Source organism: Dermacentor andersoni, chromosome 11 (assembly GCF_023375885.2).
Source record: "Dermacentor andersoni chromosome 11, qqDerAnde1_hic_scaffold, whole genome shotgun sequence".
NCBI classification, from domain to species: domain Eukaryota; kingdom Metazoa; phylum Arthropoda; class Arachnida; order Ixodida; family Ixodidae; genus Dermacentor; species Dermacentor andersoni.
This window is the reverse complement of record NC_092824.1, coordinates 104236419-104256567: the sequence shown is the minus strand read 5'-3', so window position 1 is coordinate 104256567 and position 20149 is coordinate 104236419. Positions and strand designations below refer to the sequence as shown.

General features: G+C 49.4%; 1 protein-coding gene across 4 annotated transcripts in view; it reads right to left on the bottom strand.

Moving 5' to 3' along the window:
• The window catches only part of LOC126539214 (microtubule-associated serine/threonine-protein kinase 3-like), a 293806-nt gene that overhangs the window by 102265 nt on the left and 171392 nt on the right, over positions 1-20149 (bottom strand). For all 4 annotated transcript variants that reach the window (XM_055075266.2, XM_050185964.3, XM_050185965.3 and 1 more), the window contains 2 exons: positions 13118-13514; positions 6451-6533 (listed from right to left, as the gene is read on the bottom strand). In XM_055075266.2, coding sequence (XP_054931241.1) covers positions 6451-6533; positions 13118-13514 — 480 coding nt within the window. The remainder of the gene's footprint in view (positions 1-6450; positions 6534-13117; positions 13515-20149) is intronic.

Sequence of the window (20149 nt, the reverse complement as noted above, 5' to 3'; positions counted from 1 at the left end):
TTCTTTAACGTGCACCTAAATTAGGACTTACACTTATTTCCTATGCCATGGATACACAAGTACGTGGTACTACTGTGTTCAATGTGTGCGCTAAATTTTTTTTTTAATTAAAATTAAATTATGGGGTTTTACATGCCAAAACCACTTTCTGATTATGAGGCACGCCGTAGTGGAGGACTCCGGAAATTTCGACCACCTGGGGTTCTTTAACGTGCACCTAAATCTAAGTACACGGGTGTTTTCGTATTTCGCCCCTGTCGAAATGCGGACGCCGTGGCCAGGATTCGATCCCGCGACCTCGTGCTCAGCAGCCCAACACCAAAGCTACTGAGCAACCACGGCGGGTTATATATTTTGTTACGTGCGATCTGTAAATTACCGTGTTAACTGGCATGTTCGCACGGCATTCTCTTGCGATTGCTTCTTGCAATGCCTAGTTCTTTGAGGCAAGCTTAGCAGCGTGTTGTGCTTGTCCTAGCATTTTATATTTATTCTGATTAATCAGCATAAAGAGAAAACAAAAGATGCAGAATAAAAAATGCAGGAGAGAAAGGTTTTCTGGAACAGCAATGTGTTTCACGGCACATTCTCAGTCCGTATTTCTCGAAAATAGTGGTATGCACAAAGTTCCTAGCATAAGGTTCCTAGCATACGCACAATCTAGACGCAGTCGGGGTAAGAGCAGATGAACTCAGGCTGGTGCTCGTGAACAAACATGACGAATACATGATGGCACGTAAACCGATTTCAGAAGCAGCAATTGAAATGGGAGACAAGCCACCAAGGCAAAAAGTAGGCGAACCCTCCCAGGTAACAAAGGACCTATAGATAAAGAAACGACAAGGCATTAAAGTGTCTTGCTCAAGAGATCAGACCGAATTCATTGAACTTTCAAAGCTGATAAACAAGAGCACAACGTAATAGATGTTCGAAATGTCGGAAAAAAATTGAGGAAGCAGTGAAAAATGTGGGAAGCACGAAATCAGCGCGGAAGATAACTGGCATAGGAAAGATGTGTGCAGTGAGAGGTAAGGAGGATAACGTCATCAGCAATTTCGATGAGTACTGATTGACTGCAACTGCAATTCTGCATATATAGGTGGTGTCCGAATCCCTGCCCCAGCAACGGCACCGTTTGGGCAACCGACACGGATCTCAAAGGCAACACTTCTGCTGGCTGCACGGGGCGGAAAACACGTCACGGACGCCACGGTTCTGACACCACCTATTACAACGTGCCGGCCAGGGCCACTAATTAAAAAAAGGTAATCAGCAAAAATTTCGCAAATTTAAAGATTGGGCACAACCCATCCGAGGACGATTAGTTGTCAAACTGAAATAACAGCTTCCCGGCAGACCTGCCGAGATATGCAGGTAAGGACATTTACAGGTCTGTTCGATACAGAAAAGGTGCATGGCACCACAAAAAAACAAAAACAAAAAAAACAAAAAAAAACAAAGGGGGTGCAGGTGGTGCCATTTACGGTGTGCCGGGCTGCACCCACTCACTCCGAAGTTCAAGGGTGCATTGCCAGGCGGCGTCACCTTGCACTGCACCCCGTTCAATCGAGGACGGGGGACGCAGGGTTGCACCGCTGCACCTCGTGGAATCGAACGCCTAGGTGCAGAAGGTGCGGAGAAGTTTGGCTGAATCGAATAGACCTACAAGGTTCATTCGATCAAGCCAAGTTTTCTAATGCTACGAGGCATGTGAATGCTGTGACGCTGCACTTGCCCCAGCACCGGTCAAAACCCATGCGGTGATACGCACCGAGCATCTTTGATTACATTGCCTTCGAGATCGGAGTAGTGTACTCTGCCAAACAGTCCATCCACGCGAAGTGGGTGACAGAACGAAGGAAGCTTTCGCTTAATTGATCATAACGTCGAACATGGCGCAATATTTGGTGTCCGTCTGTAATATATGAAGCTTGGTCAAAAAAAAACGTTATCATATTTCGAATCACTTATATTTAATGCGATACAGTCGTCGCAGGAACGCGCAGTATATATTGTTAGGGGGGGGGGGGGGGACAAATAACGGCGACGGGGGGACCAGCTGCGCGGCAGTGTCCACACTATACATACGTGCTTTCTTTTCTGCGAAGTTATTTTTCTTGTTTCTCGCTGGGATAGTCGATGACACGACACTACTCCGACAACAGATCTGAAGGAACACACAAACAGAAAGTAAAGATACGCATACAATGCGAGGTCCAGCGTCCGTACTCGTATCTGCGCATGTGTGTCTGTCCGTTTGCTCTCGCTCTCCAGGCTTTCGTCACTCAACGCGTACGAGCGTTTCCACGGATTTCCGAAGGAACGCGCCGGGGTCCTCGACATGAGCATTGATATAGCGGACGGCATGCGGAGACAGGCAAGTCTTTCCTAAAGGCCAAAGAAAAAAAAAAGAACAAGAAGAGAAACAAGTACAAGAGGAACGCGAAGAAGAAGAAGAAGGCACGCTGAGAGCAGTTTCTCGCGCTGATGCGAGGAGTGCCGAACGTTCCGTAGTTCGGAGCCCCTTAGCAACCTACGGCACTTAAGCCAATGACTACGCGGGAGAAGGAGTTCACCGAGAAACAACAACGAACGCAACACCTACGGCACTTAAGCCAATGACAACGAGAAGGGGGAGTTCGCAGAGAAACAACAACAAACGCAACGGGCACTCGACGGCAACGTCGAGACGTGCGGCGCGCGCGTTTCGACACTCGGCGCACCCTGCCTGGCACGTGTGTAACGCGTCCGGCTCGATGCCATCGGAACGAGCAGCGACTCAGCAAGCGCCTCCTGCTCTAGCGGCTCGACAAATGCGTGCAGTGCGGCGAAGGCTGCTGCACGGGTCCCGCGAGCAAGGTGATACGGGAACGGTGATACGGGAACGGTGATACGGGAACGGTGATACGGGAACGGTGATACGGGAACGGTGATACGGGAGCGGTAATACGGGAGCGGTAACACGGGAGCGGTAACACGGGAGCGGTAATACGGGAGCGGTAATACCGACGACCGCCGTCAACCATCTCACGCGCGAACCTCGCTTGAAGGGAAAGGTAACGGAATAGTTAGCGACGCGCAACGGTATATAGGTAATATAGGCAATATAGGTAAGTGAGTAAATCTTGATTTTAACGGCGTAGCAGGTTCTACTATAATGCGCCAAGTACGGGGTTACTGTGTTCTTTAACTTAAGAAGACTGATGACCAAGTGCGACAGGTACCAGATTTGTCAGCGGTGGTGGTGGTGTCAAAGCAGATTCAATATCACTATTTTTAGTAGCAATTATGACGTGTTTTCTAATAGGACTTTTTTAAATATTAGCTTTAGTCCTCTAGTAAAAGTGCTGGGTGTACCTGTACCGAATATGCGTAGCATGCAGTAAATAAACTCAGTGTTTACATTTCATTCGGCAGGCAATAATTTCAAACGCACAGACTGGTTAACGGTACTTGGCACGGAACTGTACCGCTAGAAATACCAACTGTTCACAAAAAGAAGTGCTACTTGGATTCTGCGCATGCGTAGTGCTACGCTGCTGCCACATTGCCGGTTTAATGGTTAGGCCCGTAGCGCAGGCTTAAGCGAATTTCTAAAACTCGCTATGGCGGCGTTTCGCTTCGCATCGCTGCGCAGTGAGTCGGATGGGGCCGAGGTGTGTAGTTGATAGCCATAGTTTCTGCGGCGGCGCACCTAAACAAAGGAAGGGGGCGAACTCGATTAGCGAGCAGCTCTCCCGCAAATCGATTCCCCTTTGTCCGACAGGGGTCGCCACAGAGGCTCCCATCTCGCGAGAGCGTCGGACGGCCTCGTTCTGCTCGACCCTTCCACCCGCCGGACGAGTGCTGCGAGTTGGGCAGCTTGGTAACGTCGATTCGTGTGACACTAAAAGGCAGGCGGGCAAACACGGAAGCCAATATATTTAATGAAAAAAAAAGAAGGTAACACAAATGTCCGTTGTCAAGTGCAAGGTCGCACAGTGGCAGAAGGTAAAAAGCGTAGCTGCGCATGCCCGAAGGAATTAAGGCAGCGCCAACCCGTCAACCATGGACACGTGCAGGAACTGGCGAAATGTAACCGTTTAGGCACGACAATAATTATTTGCGTAAGGTAACGGAGGGCTGACTGACGCACCCGCTACCACTATTATTGCGGCAGTGTAACGACAGTGTAACGAAAAGTTCGAAGGTGTCCCACCGGTTAAAGAACGTTTATGCTCAATATTTGTCCAAACGATGCAGTGCCCTGTCTGTCCCTAACAAAAAAGAAAGAAAAAATTACGCGTGGTTCTGCTATCGCAAACACCAGAGACCAGCGGAGCTGGGGGAAGGCCAGTAAAGTATAGTGCCAAACCGCATACTTAGTCTAACTTTTGCTGGGCTTCCCCCGCTCCACTGGTCTCTGGTGTTTGCGATAGCAGAGCCACGCATATTTTTTTTTTCGCCGCGAGAAAGAGCACAAGAGGACCCCGAAGCGAGCGAGCGGGTTTTTATCGGAGAGCAATGACGTCACACCGCCTGTGTTCCCGCCGCGCCTCTCCTTCTCCCCCGCTAGGCTCCACCCCCCCTCGCTGTGTCGCTATGCTGCCGGGATGCTATTTTTATACTCTACTTTCACTCTTTCTCAGCTCTCTCTACCCAAGCTCGGCGAAGATGCGAACGTCAAGAGAAAATCAGCGAGGTTCTAACATCTACACTGTAAATAAACTCCCACCGAACTTGTCAAACAGTAGACTTTTTCGACAGCGCGACACAGGACAAAGAAAAACAACACGTGGCAGAGCGCTCTGTCCTACGACTGTTTTGCTCGTCCTGTGTCGCGCTGTTGAAGTAAATGTGCTGTTTCAATAGATGTACCAGTTCAAACCAGTCCATATGAACATTCTAACCAATTTGTTCAACTTTCAGTTGTCCTAAAAGTGAAGTTGCATGGTGACGGATAAACTGCGCAAAGGAGGACGCTAATTTGAAAAAGAAATGGAGGTAACAGGAGCTGACTACAAAGCAAGGTTAAATCAGAAGCGCGCAAGGAATACAAACGTGTTATACGTACCAGCGATATTAAACACGCAACAAAAAGCGGGGGGAAAATGCCGGGAAAGCTACCAGAAAAACAAATTAAACCATAACGTCGCACACCACGGACACGTATTTTAGAGTCAAAATTAACAATGACTAACATCAATACTAGCCATATAACAAAACAAACAAACCTGGAAATTTTTTTGGTTATTATTATCATCAATGGTTACGTACGCCATCTCACTTTCTAGCAAGTTCACGCATTTGACGCCTTACCACTGAATACGAGAAACTTCAATCACCTGCCACATCAACGACTGGCGGCTACACTTTTACCTCGTTCCAGAAATGTTCCTACACTGTAAGCGGGTTATGCTACCCTTAGTTATGACGTGTTTAATGAGATTAAGAGTGTACACGAAGGAAATGAGGAGGCCCGCTGAACAGCAAGACACGAGCACCCATTTCGTGGTACTCTTGAAAAGTTGACAAGCGAAGCCTTGGCCGATCCACGGCATGCGTTACACCGCGTAATTGGTGGGCCTTCTCAGCCATGTTATACAGTCATGCGCGGTTGTACCACATTTGTAGTGGGTAGCACTACCGCCTGCTTGGCTCGGCATAAAAGATGGCCATAGAGGCGCCGGGAACACGTTACGTCTCCCATACGAGATATCCGGCGCTGATGCCAGTGCGGAAACCTCGAAGCGACGGTGTCTGTAGGCAATTTGCGCTGAAGCTTCCCTCAGCGCCAGAACACATGGCCTAGCCAGCGCAGCGTGCGCGAACAAGTAGATTACGCGCTCATGCAGCGGCGGCGGACTTGCATTCGATTCCAAGAACTCCAATTGGTTTGGAAGACGGAAATGTCGCACTGTGTCTCGCACTCTGCAGCTTCCGAGTGTCAACATTTCTTCATAAGCCGCCCCGCCGCCGCCGGCGTGAATGTCGGCACGTTGATTCGCTCACGCTGTGCCTCGGGGGAACTTTTGATACGAATGCGTGTGCGTTCGCCCACGCGACACCTCCGATGGCTAACCGTACTGTAAATTCAAGCGCGTCCTACCATGGATCCGGAAATGTCGCTGTGCGCGCACGCTTCGCCCCACTGGAGCCACGTTTGCGACCGAGATCAGAAGCGCGAACACAATAATTCATTCAGTTCGACAAAGATCCACGCGCGCCTCTCACAGGAGCGACGACGCACGGATCGTTGTCGCCTGGAATGTCGTTTCACCACAGAGCACCTATATGGTTTCGCTTTCTTCGCACCCCTATCGGCCGGTGTCGGCGACGCCTGGGTGGCGCCCTCTGGCCGACGCAGGGCACCTATGGCTGCCGTGCTGTTGCTATGGGGGAGGGCATAAAATAAAGAAAAACAGGGAGGGCTACGGAAAAAGAAAAACTGCAAGCACGTGCGATACTCACCGTTGTAGTAAGGGAAAGGTTTGGGGCCGACTGTCCCATGGTCGAGCTTCGCATACGGACCAAATTCGACTGCCCCGACGTCCCTGCAACGTCGAGAAATTAAGAAACGCGAGTGAGCCTCAATAGCGAGCAGCGCCACTTCGGGACACTAAAGAGAAACACTGAATCAGTGTATTCACAGGTCGAGTATTCTGTCGAAACCACACATTCGTTAATTTCTAAACACGGGGTTGATTACTATAAAGAAAGTAACGGAGGCACTTAAGTCTCCTTACGAGCACTGAACGCGAAAGCAGTATATATGACTCTTCCGCGCGATACTTTTCACTTGGTCATGCGCTCGAATTTGGCAGTCAATTTTGAGGGTGGGCCAATCTTTTGGGTGCGGGCCTCCCAAATTTTGGGAGTGGGCCAGGTCGATTTCGACCGTGTGCAGTCAATATGTGCAGTCAATATTTTTGGTTTGCGCTACGGGGTCCGTTCGGCTATTCACCGCTGGATTTCCGCAGTGCGAGCCGCAGCAGGTCCAGCGCCGCGTGACGTCATCATTTGACGTCATCACTTGGTCACGTGGGCTTTGCTACCATCGAACGCCGGATTTTCCGCTTCACGGGACACACATTGCTTTCGAATTAAAAGATAAAATTACGGCCGAACCTCCGTTTATTGAATTTCGCGACGAATACCCGGCGCCGGGCAGGTCAGTGTGACGTACTCGGCGTCACTGTGACGTCAGTAGGTCAGAGTGACGCGCCTGGTCGTTGGGGCGCAGCCGAAGTTTTCGCGTCCTTGCTTTTTATATTTTTAGAATAAATGACATCTGTCTTGTAGTTAGTTCACTAAGATAACTAGGCCCGAGTGGACGCTGTTAAAATATGTGACGTCATTGCGAGCCGGTGAGGGATCTTCAAGGCGGCGTCGCCACCTGTCTCGTTCTTTTTCTTTTTTTTCATCTTGCATCGTATTCTTTTTATTTATTTACCAATCCGCCGCGCACAATAACAGTGGCAATTTTTCTATTGCAGCAGCGTAACTTTCTAATACAGCTTAAATGCAATAATATATTCTAATTCTTTTTCTTTAACCGCAGGTCCTGGGCTACGATACACACCAGAAAAAAAAAAAAAATGAGACATTGGCAAGCTTCCGAGCCCGCTTTAAATAATTTACTGTAATATCTGTCTACGAACCAGTCTCGCGGTTTCGTTTCCAAAACGGGATTGTATGGCGGGACGCTACGACGTAAAAGGTGGTCACGTGGTCAGGACCTCGTGACTTTCTGGCAATCGCTCCAGTTGGCTCGGTCGTCTGCTGCAGTGCTGCATCGGAGCTCGCAAGGAGTAGCAACAGCACAGAAGGCAACCAAGCGACCCAGAGTGATTGCCAAAAACGTCACGCCGTCCTGCTATCACGTGATCCCTTCGCTGTTTCGTAGAAAGCCATTAAAGTAAATTAGGGACACGCTCCGAGGCTCGCCAATGTTTGCTTTAGCTTTTTTTCGGTTTCGGAATCCAGGATCTTCACTTAAAGCAAAAAAAAAGAGTTGCAAATGTCGTGCGTTTGCTTCTTTATTGGTTTACCTTAGCGTCTCTTCGAGGCAACAGAAAAAAAGAAGAACCGGTAGACGCGTTCTGAAGTAGCAACTAAGTCTTCCAATGAGCGTGTATGCACACCGAAGCACATGAATGGCATGAGTTAAAAACAAAATAAAGCACACACCATGAAAGCAATATGGCGAGACGTGCTAGTTCGTTAAATTTCACGTTGAACAGATCTCAAAGCCCGTATCTATGCCCTTCTGCGCGGGCGCGAGAAATCGTGCAAGCTGTCTACATACGAGTAGTTTTTGTTCAATAAAAATAATTTGAGTGAAGCGCACTGCCCTGCCTGCTTTTCTGTAACACGTCTGTGTGCCGGTGCGCTTTCAGATCTGTTCAAAAACGAAACATGAAAAGGATAAATAATATAGCTTGACCAATTTCACTTTCCGTCCAAAGATAAAAGCCACGTTCACTGTCACGCAAAGGAAACGGGGGTGGCCAGTCCACAAGCGATTCCTTTTCCTAACACGTTCAGGTGACGAATAGTTTATTGCGCCTCAAGTACCAATTAAAGCACACAGCTGCAGAACGGAATAAAATTTTTCTACGTTCAGCGAGCTTAAAGAACTCTAGAGGAACATCGGATACGAGAACCACCAACAATTTCATGTTTAGAGCATACTTCGAAAGCATCCTTCCACACATATTGAAAAATATGCGTAACGTAAAATATCGTGAAAAAAAAAAGAAAAGCGCTTAAAAACGTGAACACTGGCGTGTTCACGTCTTTAAACTCGGCCGTTTACGTTCTCCCTCGTGTTACTAAAAACACTTTACGCGAATCATTCAATTTTGCAGTACAGGTCCAAATCACCAGGAGTGCTTCAAGTAGAGCGAGACGCGTTTTGAGCGTCATTATTACAATCGGCGTTCTTGCCTTTTTTGTTGTTGCACTATCTCGGCGTGGCTCAACTGTGCACGCATACCCGTTTCAGGCACTGCGCGCACACGTTCACTCTATTCCGTCGCCTTCGATGCATCGCGGTCGTTCCGCCATGTCTTCACTATGTCGACGAGGATAGCTATAGGGGCTTGTTGGTAGGGCGTATCTCATTTTGCTGCTGCGCAAGCTGAACAAGGACGAGAGAAAGGCACGTCTTACACACACAGCGCTGGTGCTGTGTGAGTCGCTAGAGAGTTTCAGGTTAGGGGACGCAAGCGGTCTTCCGTACGAAAGAACTATGGGCGATGGTACTGCGCGTGCGCAGACCCAGACGTAGGGGTCTGCGCATGCGCAGTACCGTGGCCCCTAGTTCTTGCGTACGCAAGCCACTTGCGTCCCCTAGTCTAAAACTCTCCACTACTACTACTACTACTACTACTACTACTACTACTACTACTACTACTACTAAAACTCTCGTCGTGACGCCCGTCACCGTCATTACTTCGTCGTAACGCGTGGGACGCGCATGTTCGAGCGCAACACTTTCACGTCGAAGCATTGTGCGTACCAACGAAGAATGCGTCCGAAATTGGTCGTGCGATCACACACGTGAAAAAAAAAAAAAAAAACGGTCGCTAAACGAGGCCAGCCATCTTCGCAAGCACCAAATGACAGCTTCGCTTGATAACTTCGCTTAAGCAACGAATTTTACAGCGCGCCTAGAATCCGCACTTCTTTCTTTAAATTATTTTGCGAACCCCTCCTGACCGCGGCTGGATGCTGCTGTCGTACGGAATAGCTCGCACGCAGGGCAGCACTACCATCTTGACTAACTTAACAGGTGCTCTGGCTGCTGGCCTCGTTTTCTACAGAATTACGCAGCGATAAAACAAACGGTATCTAAGTGTCCTCATCGTAACAACTATGTGTCATCGAGAGAACGATTCCTTTATTAAATCAAATCTTCATATGCCTACTCTCCTAGGGTGGGGTTTGGCGCATCTGCTCGGTCGGTCTTTCGCCGATTGAAGTGCATGTTACTATTGTGCTGTGGCCGACGATCCTGCAGGATCGTCGGCCCACTCCAGCAGGCGCTCTCCGATCCTGGGTGCTAAGTCATAGAAAGGGGTTCAACTCCGGAGACAGTACAATGCGCGGTCACGTGGGGTGAGGGTCACCGCGTCCTCCCGTCTTCACTGGCAGGCAAGCAATCGCTTCGGTTCAAAAACGTTGCGCAGAATATACAACCAATCGCAATGTGTTTATTTCACCATTTCGCGACAGATTCGCTTTTCAGGATCCAACACGTGGGTTGGATCTGCGTAGTTTTTTTTTTTCGTCAGTTGCAACGACGCGAAACCAACAAACCCACTGGCATGCAAAGAGACACTGACATCTATGATGCATCAAATAGCCTCCCAACATCGTACGTTGCCTAAACGGGAGCTTAAAAATGAAAATATATTTAAATTTCTTTGCTGGTGCTGTGGTCCCCAAACTTTTGATCGCGACTGTACATACGTGCACACACGCACACACACATATACACGCACGCACATACATACACATACGCACGCACACATACACGCACGCGCACACACACCTGGTCCCGGCTTCAGTCCGACGCTGCTACACCTGCGAGACGTGCTACGCCGGAAGACTTTCGCCGGCGTCATCCTGGTTCTGCCTCTTGACGCTCTCGTGCCATCGCTGCCGTCTCCGGTACGCAAACCGCCACACAACGAACGCCATTTCTCATCTGCCATCTATAACCCTCGTTCAAAGCGCGTTGCGATCTCGCCACCGGGACTACACTTCGACACTCTGCTTGCTCCCGAGGCGCAGGTAGAGCACCAGGCGTCCTTCGTATCACTCAGCCTCTCGAGCAAGCGTCGTCGCAATCGGACGGCCCATCAAGATCGCGTGGAAAAACGATTTCGCCGCTACCATGCGAGCCGGCGGGACATATCGTGGCGCCTCCTGTCACCGGAGCCTGAATGACACGTAAAGGTGGATCACATGCTGGAGCGCCTGTTCCGGTGGCGTTGCGCGTGCTTCGTTTGTTGTCGTGTGGCGAGGTGCTTTTCTTTATTGTAATGTTTTGTATGCCGTAAGAGAACATCCGGCGGTAACGTGATCAGGTCGTGCAAGGCTGGGTGAGCGTGGGGGGGGGGGGGGGGGCAGGTTTGAACGTGCGTCTGCTCCTCTAACCCGGCCGTGGCTGCGCATGACTACGCGCGGCTGAGCGCATACGCGGCCCACGCGCTGTATCTTGGAAGTGATCTGTGGCGGGTGCAAGGACTAACGGCGAGCGGAGATGGCTGATGGCTTCATGCGCGCTGTGTTGCCGTGCGCCTAGTTGTGGAGGTCGCGGAATTGCAAGTTCTGTAGATGTACGCGGTGAAGCGAGAGGCAGCACGTTGAGTTACGTTATAGGCTCTTGATGCAGCTCTTCACGCCAGCTTATCGAGCGAGATCTATTCAGGTTTGCCTGTGCGCGCGCAACACCGTGCTTGTTAATTTAATCAGTAAGCTAACGTCTACTGCAATTTATACGTCCGACAAAACTACAATTACGTGGTGCAGCTTAATACTTTGCTAAGCTATCAATGATCGGCCTTTCGGGTGAGAGCTCGTCTTCCTTTCTGCTTAGCTTTATGGTATCAAGAAAAAAAATGTAGATCCCACGCACTGAGGGAATTGTTGTAATGCGAAGCATTTTGCAGGTAGCTAGCTATCCATCACCGCTGACCAACATGTTCGTGCAATATGTTCGCGCAAAGCACGCAGATGTGTGTGACGACAGAAGCAAGAAGACGACGAGGATAGTATGACGGCATTACGACAGCTTTCTTTTCTTTTTACTCCAGGATGAAACGTTGCAACCTGTTCCGTTACGGCCGGGGTCGATCCCGGAGGCAATGAATATTAGCACAGCGCCTCAAAACGTTAACTGCCACGAGGTAAGAATGGGAGATACGGACGTGTTCCCGCTGGAGTGGTAGGGTAAAGAGCGCGGTAAGGAGCCCGGCGCGCGTGAGCCCGTGCGGGCCACCAGCAATCTCGGCTCGCCCTGAACTTTGCACCCGCCGCAGATAACCTACAGGATACGGCGCGTGGACCGTGCATGCGCTCTCGCAAATGGAAACTGGCGGTCGCATACGGGCTCTAACTCGTGCTATATGTGACGTGACGCACTCGCCTCTCGTCCCAAAGAGCTCGTTCGCGTTAGCGTCAGATAATCACGCGCGCGATCGCGGCCGGACGGTTAAAGCCTCGGGCTGTCGGGGTATACTGTGGTCTGCGTCAGGAGTTCAATCCTAGCTTCGGACCCTCGAATTTTTTTGTTTTGAGACGAGGCGAGACACGAACGTGTCTAGTATACGAGGGCTCGCGATGGCAAATTCAAGCATCCCTCGTACACAGTGCCGCTATTATCGCGCGAGCGTCGACCGCACGGCATGTCAGCGCCTTATAACGCCGATATAGGCGACTGTGCGCGCGCATGCGTGTTAGCACCCTAAAGTTCGAGATCGTGTGCTAGGCTATTGCTACACTGTTAGGTACGCTCTCGTTGATCAATCGCCACTTCAGGTACATCTTCGCGAAGTTGTGCTACCATAGGAAGACGCAGATAGTGCACGCCTTGACGAAGCGTCAGACTTTGCTCCGTCGCAGTGTCATGGCGCCATCGAGTACGCACTGAGCGAAAGACGGCTGTTGCTTCCTAAATTTCGACGGGTTCCGCCTTTTTTTTTTTCATTTTTTGTGTGGTGAGACATATGACATAAAACATAAGCCAGACACGATGACACGTGCCTGTGCAACCAAAACTTGCTATCGCAAGCAAGAACTGCATAGACTTCGGAGCCACAGATGACTCACGGGAGGCTTCGTACGAGACGTTTCCCGAACAAGCGCAAACAATAAGTACAACTCTATCGTCTTAGCAAGCGAAAAGAAAAACATTACACGAGACGAAATATTTCGGTGCAGTTCACCTTTTATATCTGGTACACTGCACACCTTCGCGGGGAAGGAGGATGAAAAGGAAGGAAGGAAAGGTAGGGAGGTCGACCAGACGCACGTTCGTTTTGCTACCCTACACAGGGGAAGGGGGTTTAGGGAAGAAAAGAAAGGATGGTGAAACGGTCCGAGTGGTCCGAGTGGTCAAGAGACTCGCCTGTGGCCAGCGCTCCCGCGCAGAAGGATGCCGTGCACGACGAGCTGAGCAGCTGCCCCAGCTGCCCGCCCCCGGCGATGCCCACGCCGTGCAGCAGCAGCGACGTGGCGTGGTGGTAGTGGTGGTGGCTTCCGCCAGAGAGCGCCGCCGACGGAGGCATGCACGCCAGGGATTCCCTCCGGCGCCGCTCGGTGCTGCACCGGCTGCGGTGCACGCCGTGCCGGGGACCCAGCGGGCTCCAGCCGGGACTCAAGTCGCAGCCGCCGCCACCCGCGGAAGTTTCGTCGGCAGCCGCCAGGCGCCGCGGCGAGCAGTTGGGGGGCGTCCGAGAGAGGAAAGCGCCCGGCCCGGTGCTGCCGATCAGCGCGCCGCCTGGAGACGTGGAGGACGAGTCCAACTGGACGAAAGGAAGCACATAACGGAAGCAATTAGGCTGAATCTATAGGACCGGCAGATAAATAAAAAAGATGTCCAGATCTCCAACGCCGCGGCAATGCAACAAGGTGGCGGGTCGGGGAAAGTTCGTCTGTGTGCCGGTGAGCTTCAGGACCTGATCAGCATGAACTGTGGTAATCGATTTTGTAGATCCTCCCCTCACAGAAAGCTCAGCACTGAAGAGGCAGTAGCTCTCAGACTTATTCTGACCAACACATTCCCAAACCTGCACAAGTACAGCAAAATGCACCCACACACATATCGCGGCATCTGCCCCTGGTGCGGCGACACACGCCCTACACTCTTTCACATCTCGTGGGGGTGCGGGGCAAACCTCAACACTTAATGACGCCAAGCATGACATTTTAGCGGTGGGAGGTACAGCTGACCGGCGATACCCTGGCGGGACAAGAAGCTCTCGTCCAGCAAGTACGTCGCGCAGCCACGGCAAGTGGAGTCCTCGAATGAGGACACCACCCACTCGAACTCAAGAGCAACGACCTCAATGGTCCAAATAAATGTTTTCTCTCTCTCTCTCTCTCTCTTTGTAGATCGCTTGTTACCTAGCTTCATCTGGCGTTCCACAACATGTCCGCGACATGCCCGTGTAAGGAGAGCAATCGCGTGTGTGACGCGAGCGTGTGTGGGATGACAACAGCAAGGCGACGGCACAAGGCCAGTAGTATGACGAATGATTTATTATACACTCCGACAAAGAAACGTTACCATCGGTTCAGGTAAAGCCTGAACCGATGCCGATCGTAGTAGAGTTGAAGTATACTTGTAATGCCTGCTCACAGGATCGGGAGCAGAGGCTAAAAGCTACATCGCCTGACAAAATGCCCCGGCTCCTATTGCAGCTCGGCACGCAGACCGATGAACATAAACCGATGCCGAAGGCGGTGCAACGTTAGCGTCCGAAAGAGCTCGCTGCCAGGAGGAAAAAAAAAGTTTAACTATAGGGTTTTACGTGCCAAAACCACTTTCTGATTATGAGGCACGCCGTAGTGGAAGACTACGGAAATTTCGACCACCTGGGGTTCTTTAACGTGCACCTAAATCTAAGCACACGGGTCTTTTCGCCCCCACCGATATGCAGCCGCCGTGGCCGGGATTCGATCCCGCGACCTCGTGCTCAGCAGCCCAACACCACAGCCACTGAGCAACCACGGCGGGTGAGGAAAAAACGGCGAAAGCCGGCACACACTCGTTTTTGCAAGATAATTATAACCATGCAGCGCAACGCACGCGCTAGCAGAGTCAAAGAGATAGCTTGCACGTGGAAAGGAGCCTTAAGGTTGCTACTCTCTCATGTTACGCACCTGGCTATGGTCTAGTAAGCACAGAGCCACGGGCCGTTGAGCTGTGGTACCAAGATAAGTCAAGAGACGGCTAGCACATCGCAGAGAGAGCGAGATAGGACGAATTAATCGACAACTCAAAGCACAGGGACAATAAAATATGGCAAATGGGTTATGCACGAATCCGCAATGTGAACGAAGTCTCGTTAGAACAGGGGGGAAAATGTCGTCCACACGAGATCAGCACGAAGCTTCCAGGTAAGGCCCATACAACCTAGCGTTCTGTTTAGCTCGGGTGGCAAAGTGGCAGGCCCAGAAAGGAGTTGGTCCCGGGTTCAAATGCTGAACTAGGATGAGTTTCCCTTCAAGAGGAAGCGTTAACTCAGGCCCAACTCCGATGCGGCCTATTCAAATACATGCAAAACGCAAAAGCGCTCTTCTGAGAAAACTTCTGGACCGATTTTAATGAGATTTGTTGCATCTGAGAGAGAAAGTTAAATTCTAGTAACTTTTGGGAGCGGAATTCCGCTTTAGAACCTGAATTTTGTTAAAATATTTTTTTTTTTAATTCGCAAGTTCGAAAAATATAGACGCGCGAAGTTTATAATTTAATAGCTTTGCATCAAGAACAGATATCGCGGTTCTCTAAGCTGCATCCATTAGATAATTCAAAGCGGACAAATTCAGTATGTCAATTCATATATTATGTCAATTTGTTACGTTGTGTACCAGAGTTCTGCGAAAGTTGTATTGTCATATTACTGAATTTTTTTAGGTTCATGCGTAATACATCAATTTTGTCCGCTTTAAATGTACTATCATATTCAATTCACAGAATTGTGATATCATTTTTCCTTTCTTAGTTACAGAGTTTAAACTCTATAGTTTCGGTTTTTCAAAATTTTCGATTTTTGCCAATCTTAAAAAAATTGACGACCTAAATCGAAAATTCCAAACCGAACGTCACTAGATTTAAAGTTTTTCTTTCAAGTGCAACAAACCTCGCCAAATTTGCTGCAGTGGTTGCCGAGAAAAGCGAATTCTCCTTATACATGTATTCAGATAGGAGCAACCGAGCTAAAGCTTCCTTTCAACTGCAAAGCTTCATTACAAAAAAAAAAAAAAAAAAAAAACCGTAGGGGTTTTCTTTGTAGATTCATGACAATGAATTGGCGTCCACTCTTGGATGGATGACAATTCTTCCCATTCTTGAAACTTCCCTCGCCGTGCGTATTCGAACGGAACTCATTTACCATGCGCGTCAGTACTCTTACAGAGGAAAGAAAGAAAGATCACGCAAAATGGATTGCCGTATATTGAAAGACGGATCGGATCTGGCCCTTGAAAAATGCTCCCCACATCGAGAACAAAGACAGAGCTTCCCTCCGGCAGCAGTTTAATCACGTGAGACGCCGCGCCAGTTAATAAGCGACGCGCTCGAATGTGATCTGAAGTGCCGACCAAAAGACGGGGGGTGGGACTTAGCCCGCCTCGAGGCATTGTTCGAGCCATGCTCGTGTATATATACGGAGCGTCTGAGTCGAGCGAACCTGAATTAATGAAGGGATTACGAAACGGCATTCGCGTTTGCAGGGGCGCTATCGAGATCACCTTTGAAACGGCTTAACGTGTAACGCGCCGCAGGCTTATCATACCTACGCAGACAGAATAGGCATATGCCGTAAGATTCCAAGCGTTATGAAGTTGCTACGTGTTTCTGGGCGAATTTAACAGGTTCTCCCTGCCGCGAAGCGTACGACTTCCCCGCCCATACCGTATATGAATAGTCGTGCCGAAGCAGGTTGGCGCCCCTTTCAATAAAATAGAATAAGTAGGGTAAAGGACAAGTCGCACATGGATACGCACTCTGCATATTAGAGATTGTAATCTTCTGTGAAGTGACAGGGATCCGTTTTCAATATGACGGCGAGATCGCATTATGACGCAATATTTTTAAAAAGCCGCGAGGTGTGCTTTGGTGTGGCCTCTTTTTACCGCAGTAACTGCCACGGCCTCTCGTCTACACCTCGCGTGTCTCCGGAACTGTCAACGCCGCCGGCGTCTGTCGTAGCACGTTCAACGCATAGGGGTTCACACCATATACGTACTGAACTGTCACTGTTTGGTGTCTGGCTGGAGTTGTTGATGCCGCCGATCACTGAGCACGACGATTTCAAGGTATACGATTACGGGCTGCTATCCTATACGGCACCGATCGTTGTCGATGCAGGCGACTTACGACGCATGCGCAGAGCGCAGCCGCTATAGATGTGCCGGTAAAAGGTGGCACGCCCGACCGCGTGAACTATCTATCACTCCGCGTCGCAGTGCCCAGGTTCTTCAAGTTCTATGCTGAAAAGAATTGACTTCGCGGTGCCCTCTCTCGCGCGAAATGAAAGTGAAGAAAGAGGAGTAAAATGAAATGAACATCGTTGGATGTTCAGAGCATTTCATTCACGTAATATTTATTCCGGCAAAACGTATTACCCTAGGACATATACGATCGACGTACTGTCTACCACTTCACCTATCCAATATACGAGACGCGAAATGTGTAGAGAACGGCAGGCGGTAAACGAAGAGAAAAATTTATATTGGCTGCTGCCGCAAAGTGCTCGAAAATGACGTTTGTTCGCTGGCATGCCATCTCGCATGCCGTTACTCGCATCTCGGCAGCACATAGTGGCAATCTGAGCCTGCGCACAATATATAGAGTCAGAAGGCGAAACGCCGCCATGTACAAAATGGGAGAGACGACATTGCCCGTGGCGTGACTGACTTCATTACGCATCCGCCCCTCGGGACCAACAAGAGTGAGTTTGCCTACAAGGTGAGGTATTCTGTAAGAGTACACCTAGTGGACATGTCCATTTCGTCTGTTCTTGAAGCTCTGATTGGCTGGGCTGGGCTGCGCATCCTCGGTAGCGAGGCGCCACAGCCAATCAGCGGTTCAGCAGCAGACGAAATGGACATGTACCTCCCTAGCACAGACGCGCAAGAAAGGAGCACAGTGTACGCCAGGGGACGCTGCCGTCTGCTACAACGTTTCCGTGGTAACAGCTACCGCAGACAAACATAAGATAAAAGAGCAAAAGAACGGAAACATAAACGAGCAGATTGTCAGCGAAGCAAAGGAGAAAGGAAATGAACGAAATGGTTCCAGAAAGCAAAAGTGCATTGGTGGAGGGAAACAAATGAATATGCAAGCAAAAGAAAATGAAAAAAAGAAAGACTGCTGTTTCTCATAGCAGGCGAAAAGAAACCTGGCAGACGAAAACCCAGGGTTGCCAAAGCAGACGAAAAAATTTCGCACAACAGACGGACAATAAATAAGAACAAAGAGAACCTGCAATCACCTATACAGGAGAAACTCTCGTATTGGAGAAGAACGAGAATGAAGAGAAGACCGACACATGAAGAGGAGACAAATATAAAGAAAACATTGCTAAACGGCGGCCCATCAAACAGCGCGAGCAAGAAAATAGACTCTGTTCTAAGCCCCCGGTAGGGTATATACGACGTTGTTTCAGGGCGTGTACGTCTCGTCGGCGTCGTCTCGCCGCGTGAGACAACAACGGTGGCCCACCGCAATCATATAGGACCAGAAGAAGCATGGCTATATACGCACTGTTTTTGTCGTCTGCTCTCTCGGAGGACCTTCTGCAAACGTTTGCGTTAGCAGACGATAAAAGACTGCCTGCCGCGGATGGGAAAGAAATTACATAAAGCAACAGCGTGCAGCAGCGTGCAGCTCTTCAGATACAGAAATAATACAATGAAAGAAAACGCAAGAATATCGGATAAGGTACAGGCCAGTATAGGCTGTGCGTGCGCAAGTATGCACGCAGTCGGCTCTGCGAAATTTGTCTTCGCGTGCGCCGATGACGCACACACGATATGATGTACCTTCGTAACACACACACAGACAGACAGACACACACACACACACGCGCAGAGAGAGAGAGAGAGAGAGAGAGAGAACGACAGTCATGGGCAACAGATAACAAATAAAAAGAAAAAACCTCCCAGCATATGAGCAAAAGACTTGCGAGCAGTCTGCAATGACACGCTCGGCATTTGCGCCGTCGCCTGCTTCTAGAGTAGAGCAGACGGAACAACGCGAGCTATCGTATAAATAAATAAATAAATAAATAAATAAATAAATAAATAACAAGGCTTAGAAACCGCCCCGTTTTTCAAAAGTGGCTCTGACAGAGGAGCGGTCGTAGTGCACACACAAAACACGACACGCGCGAGCGAGCTCCGGAAGATTTACGATGCGTTATCAAAAGCGACAGTGGAAAATCGGGAGCCTCGTGCCCAGTCTGGCAAAGTGTGCGCTGTACCGTCGTCTTGAGTTTATCTTTTCCCAGGACGAAAAAAAAAAAGATAATCTAATACGCGAACATGAAAAAGCAATTCTCAGCATCGTCTCGGACGTGACAGAGAACGACTAAAAGCATCAGACACACCTACTGTCGCGTCAGGTGCCACACTTGTTCTGTGAATATATTTCGATGCACCTGTCGGAGTAAGCGCCTGTTGGTATGTGTGTATGTGACTTTACAATTCGCGCTTTTTAACGTTCTTATCTCGGTCCAGAGAAACATACCAGACATTCTTTCTCATGAAACCTTTATTTTTTTTTTCAACCAATGAGCAAATAATTTTCGCTGCGACAAATTAACTATTATTGTATAGTTTTAGGCTTCGTGATATCGCAATCAAAGAGGGTTTGTCCCGGTGTAGTGTCGTAAGTACATAAGCGCGCTTTCAGCACGGATAAGAAAGGGTTATAGCAACGAAAACGTAGAGTCATTTATATAGCTTGTTTCTTCTTAGCCTAAGCGCGGTTCATTCGCTCCATAGTTTCCTTTTTTATGAGACAGTGAGAAGCACGAAACATTTTTTGTGTAGTGCGCCAAAAACAGAAATAAATGTATCGATCGTTCGTGCGCTCGCCCCATGAACGGCGATGGCTACGAAGGGAATGCGAGCAGACGACAGCCATTGCAAAACCACAAGAATAATACAACTACAGCCAGACTACCTAACGTGCCGGACACATTTAACATATTTATGCGACGCAGCAACGTATCGACGGACACCTATGAGACGTCAGAAAAGAAAAAAAAAGGGGCAGACAGCGCCCGTCGTCTGCTTGCATAACGCCGACCAGACGACACAAAACCGATACGCAGACACCTCTTGGAAAGCGAGCGGCAGAAAAGCATCAATCGTTAGACACGCAAAAAGCGCACAAAAAAATAGAGGCTTGTTCGTAAGATGGGTGCCT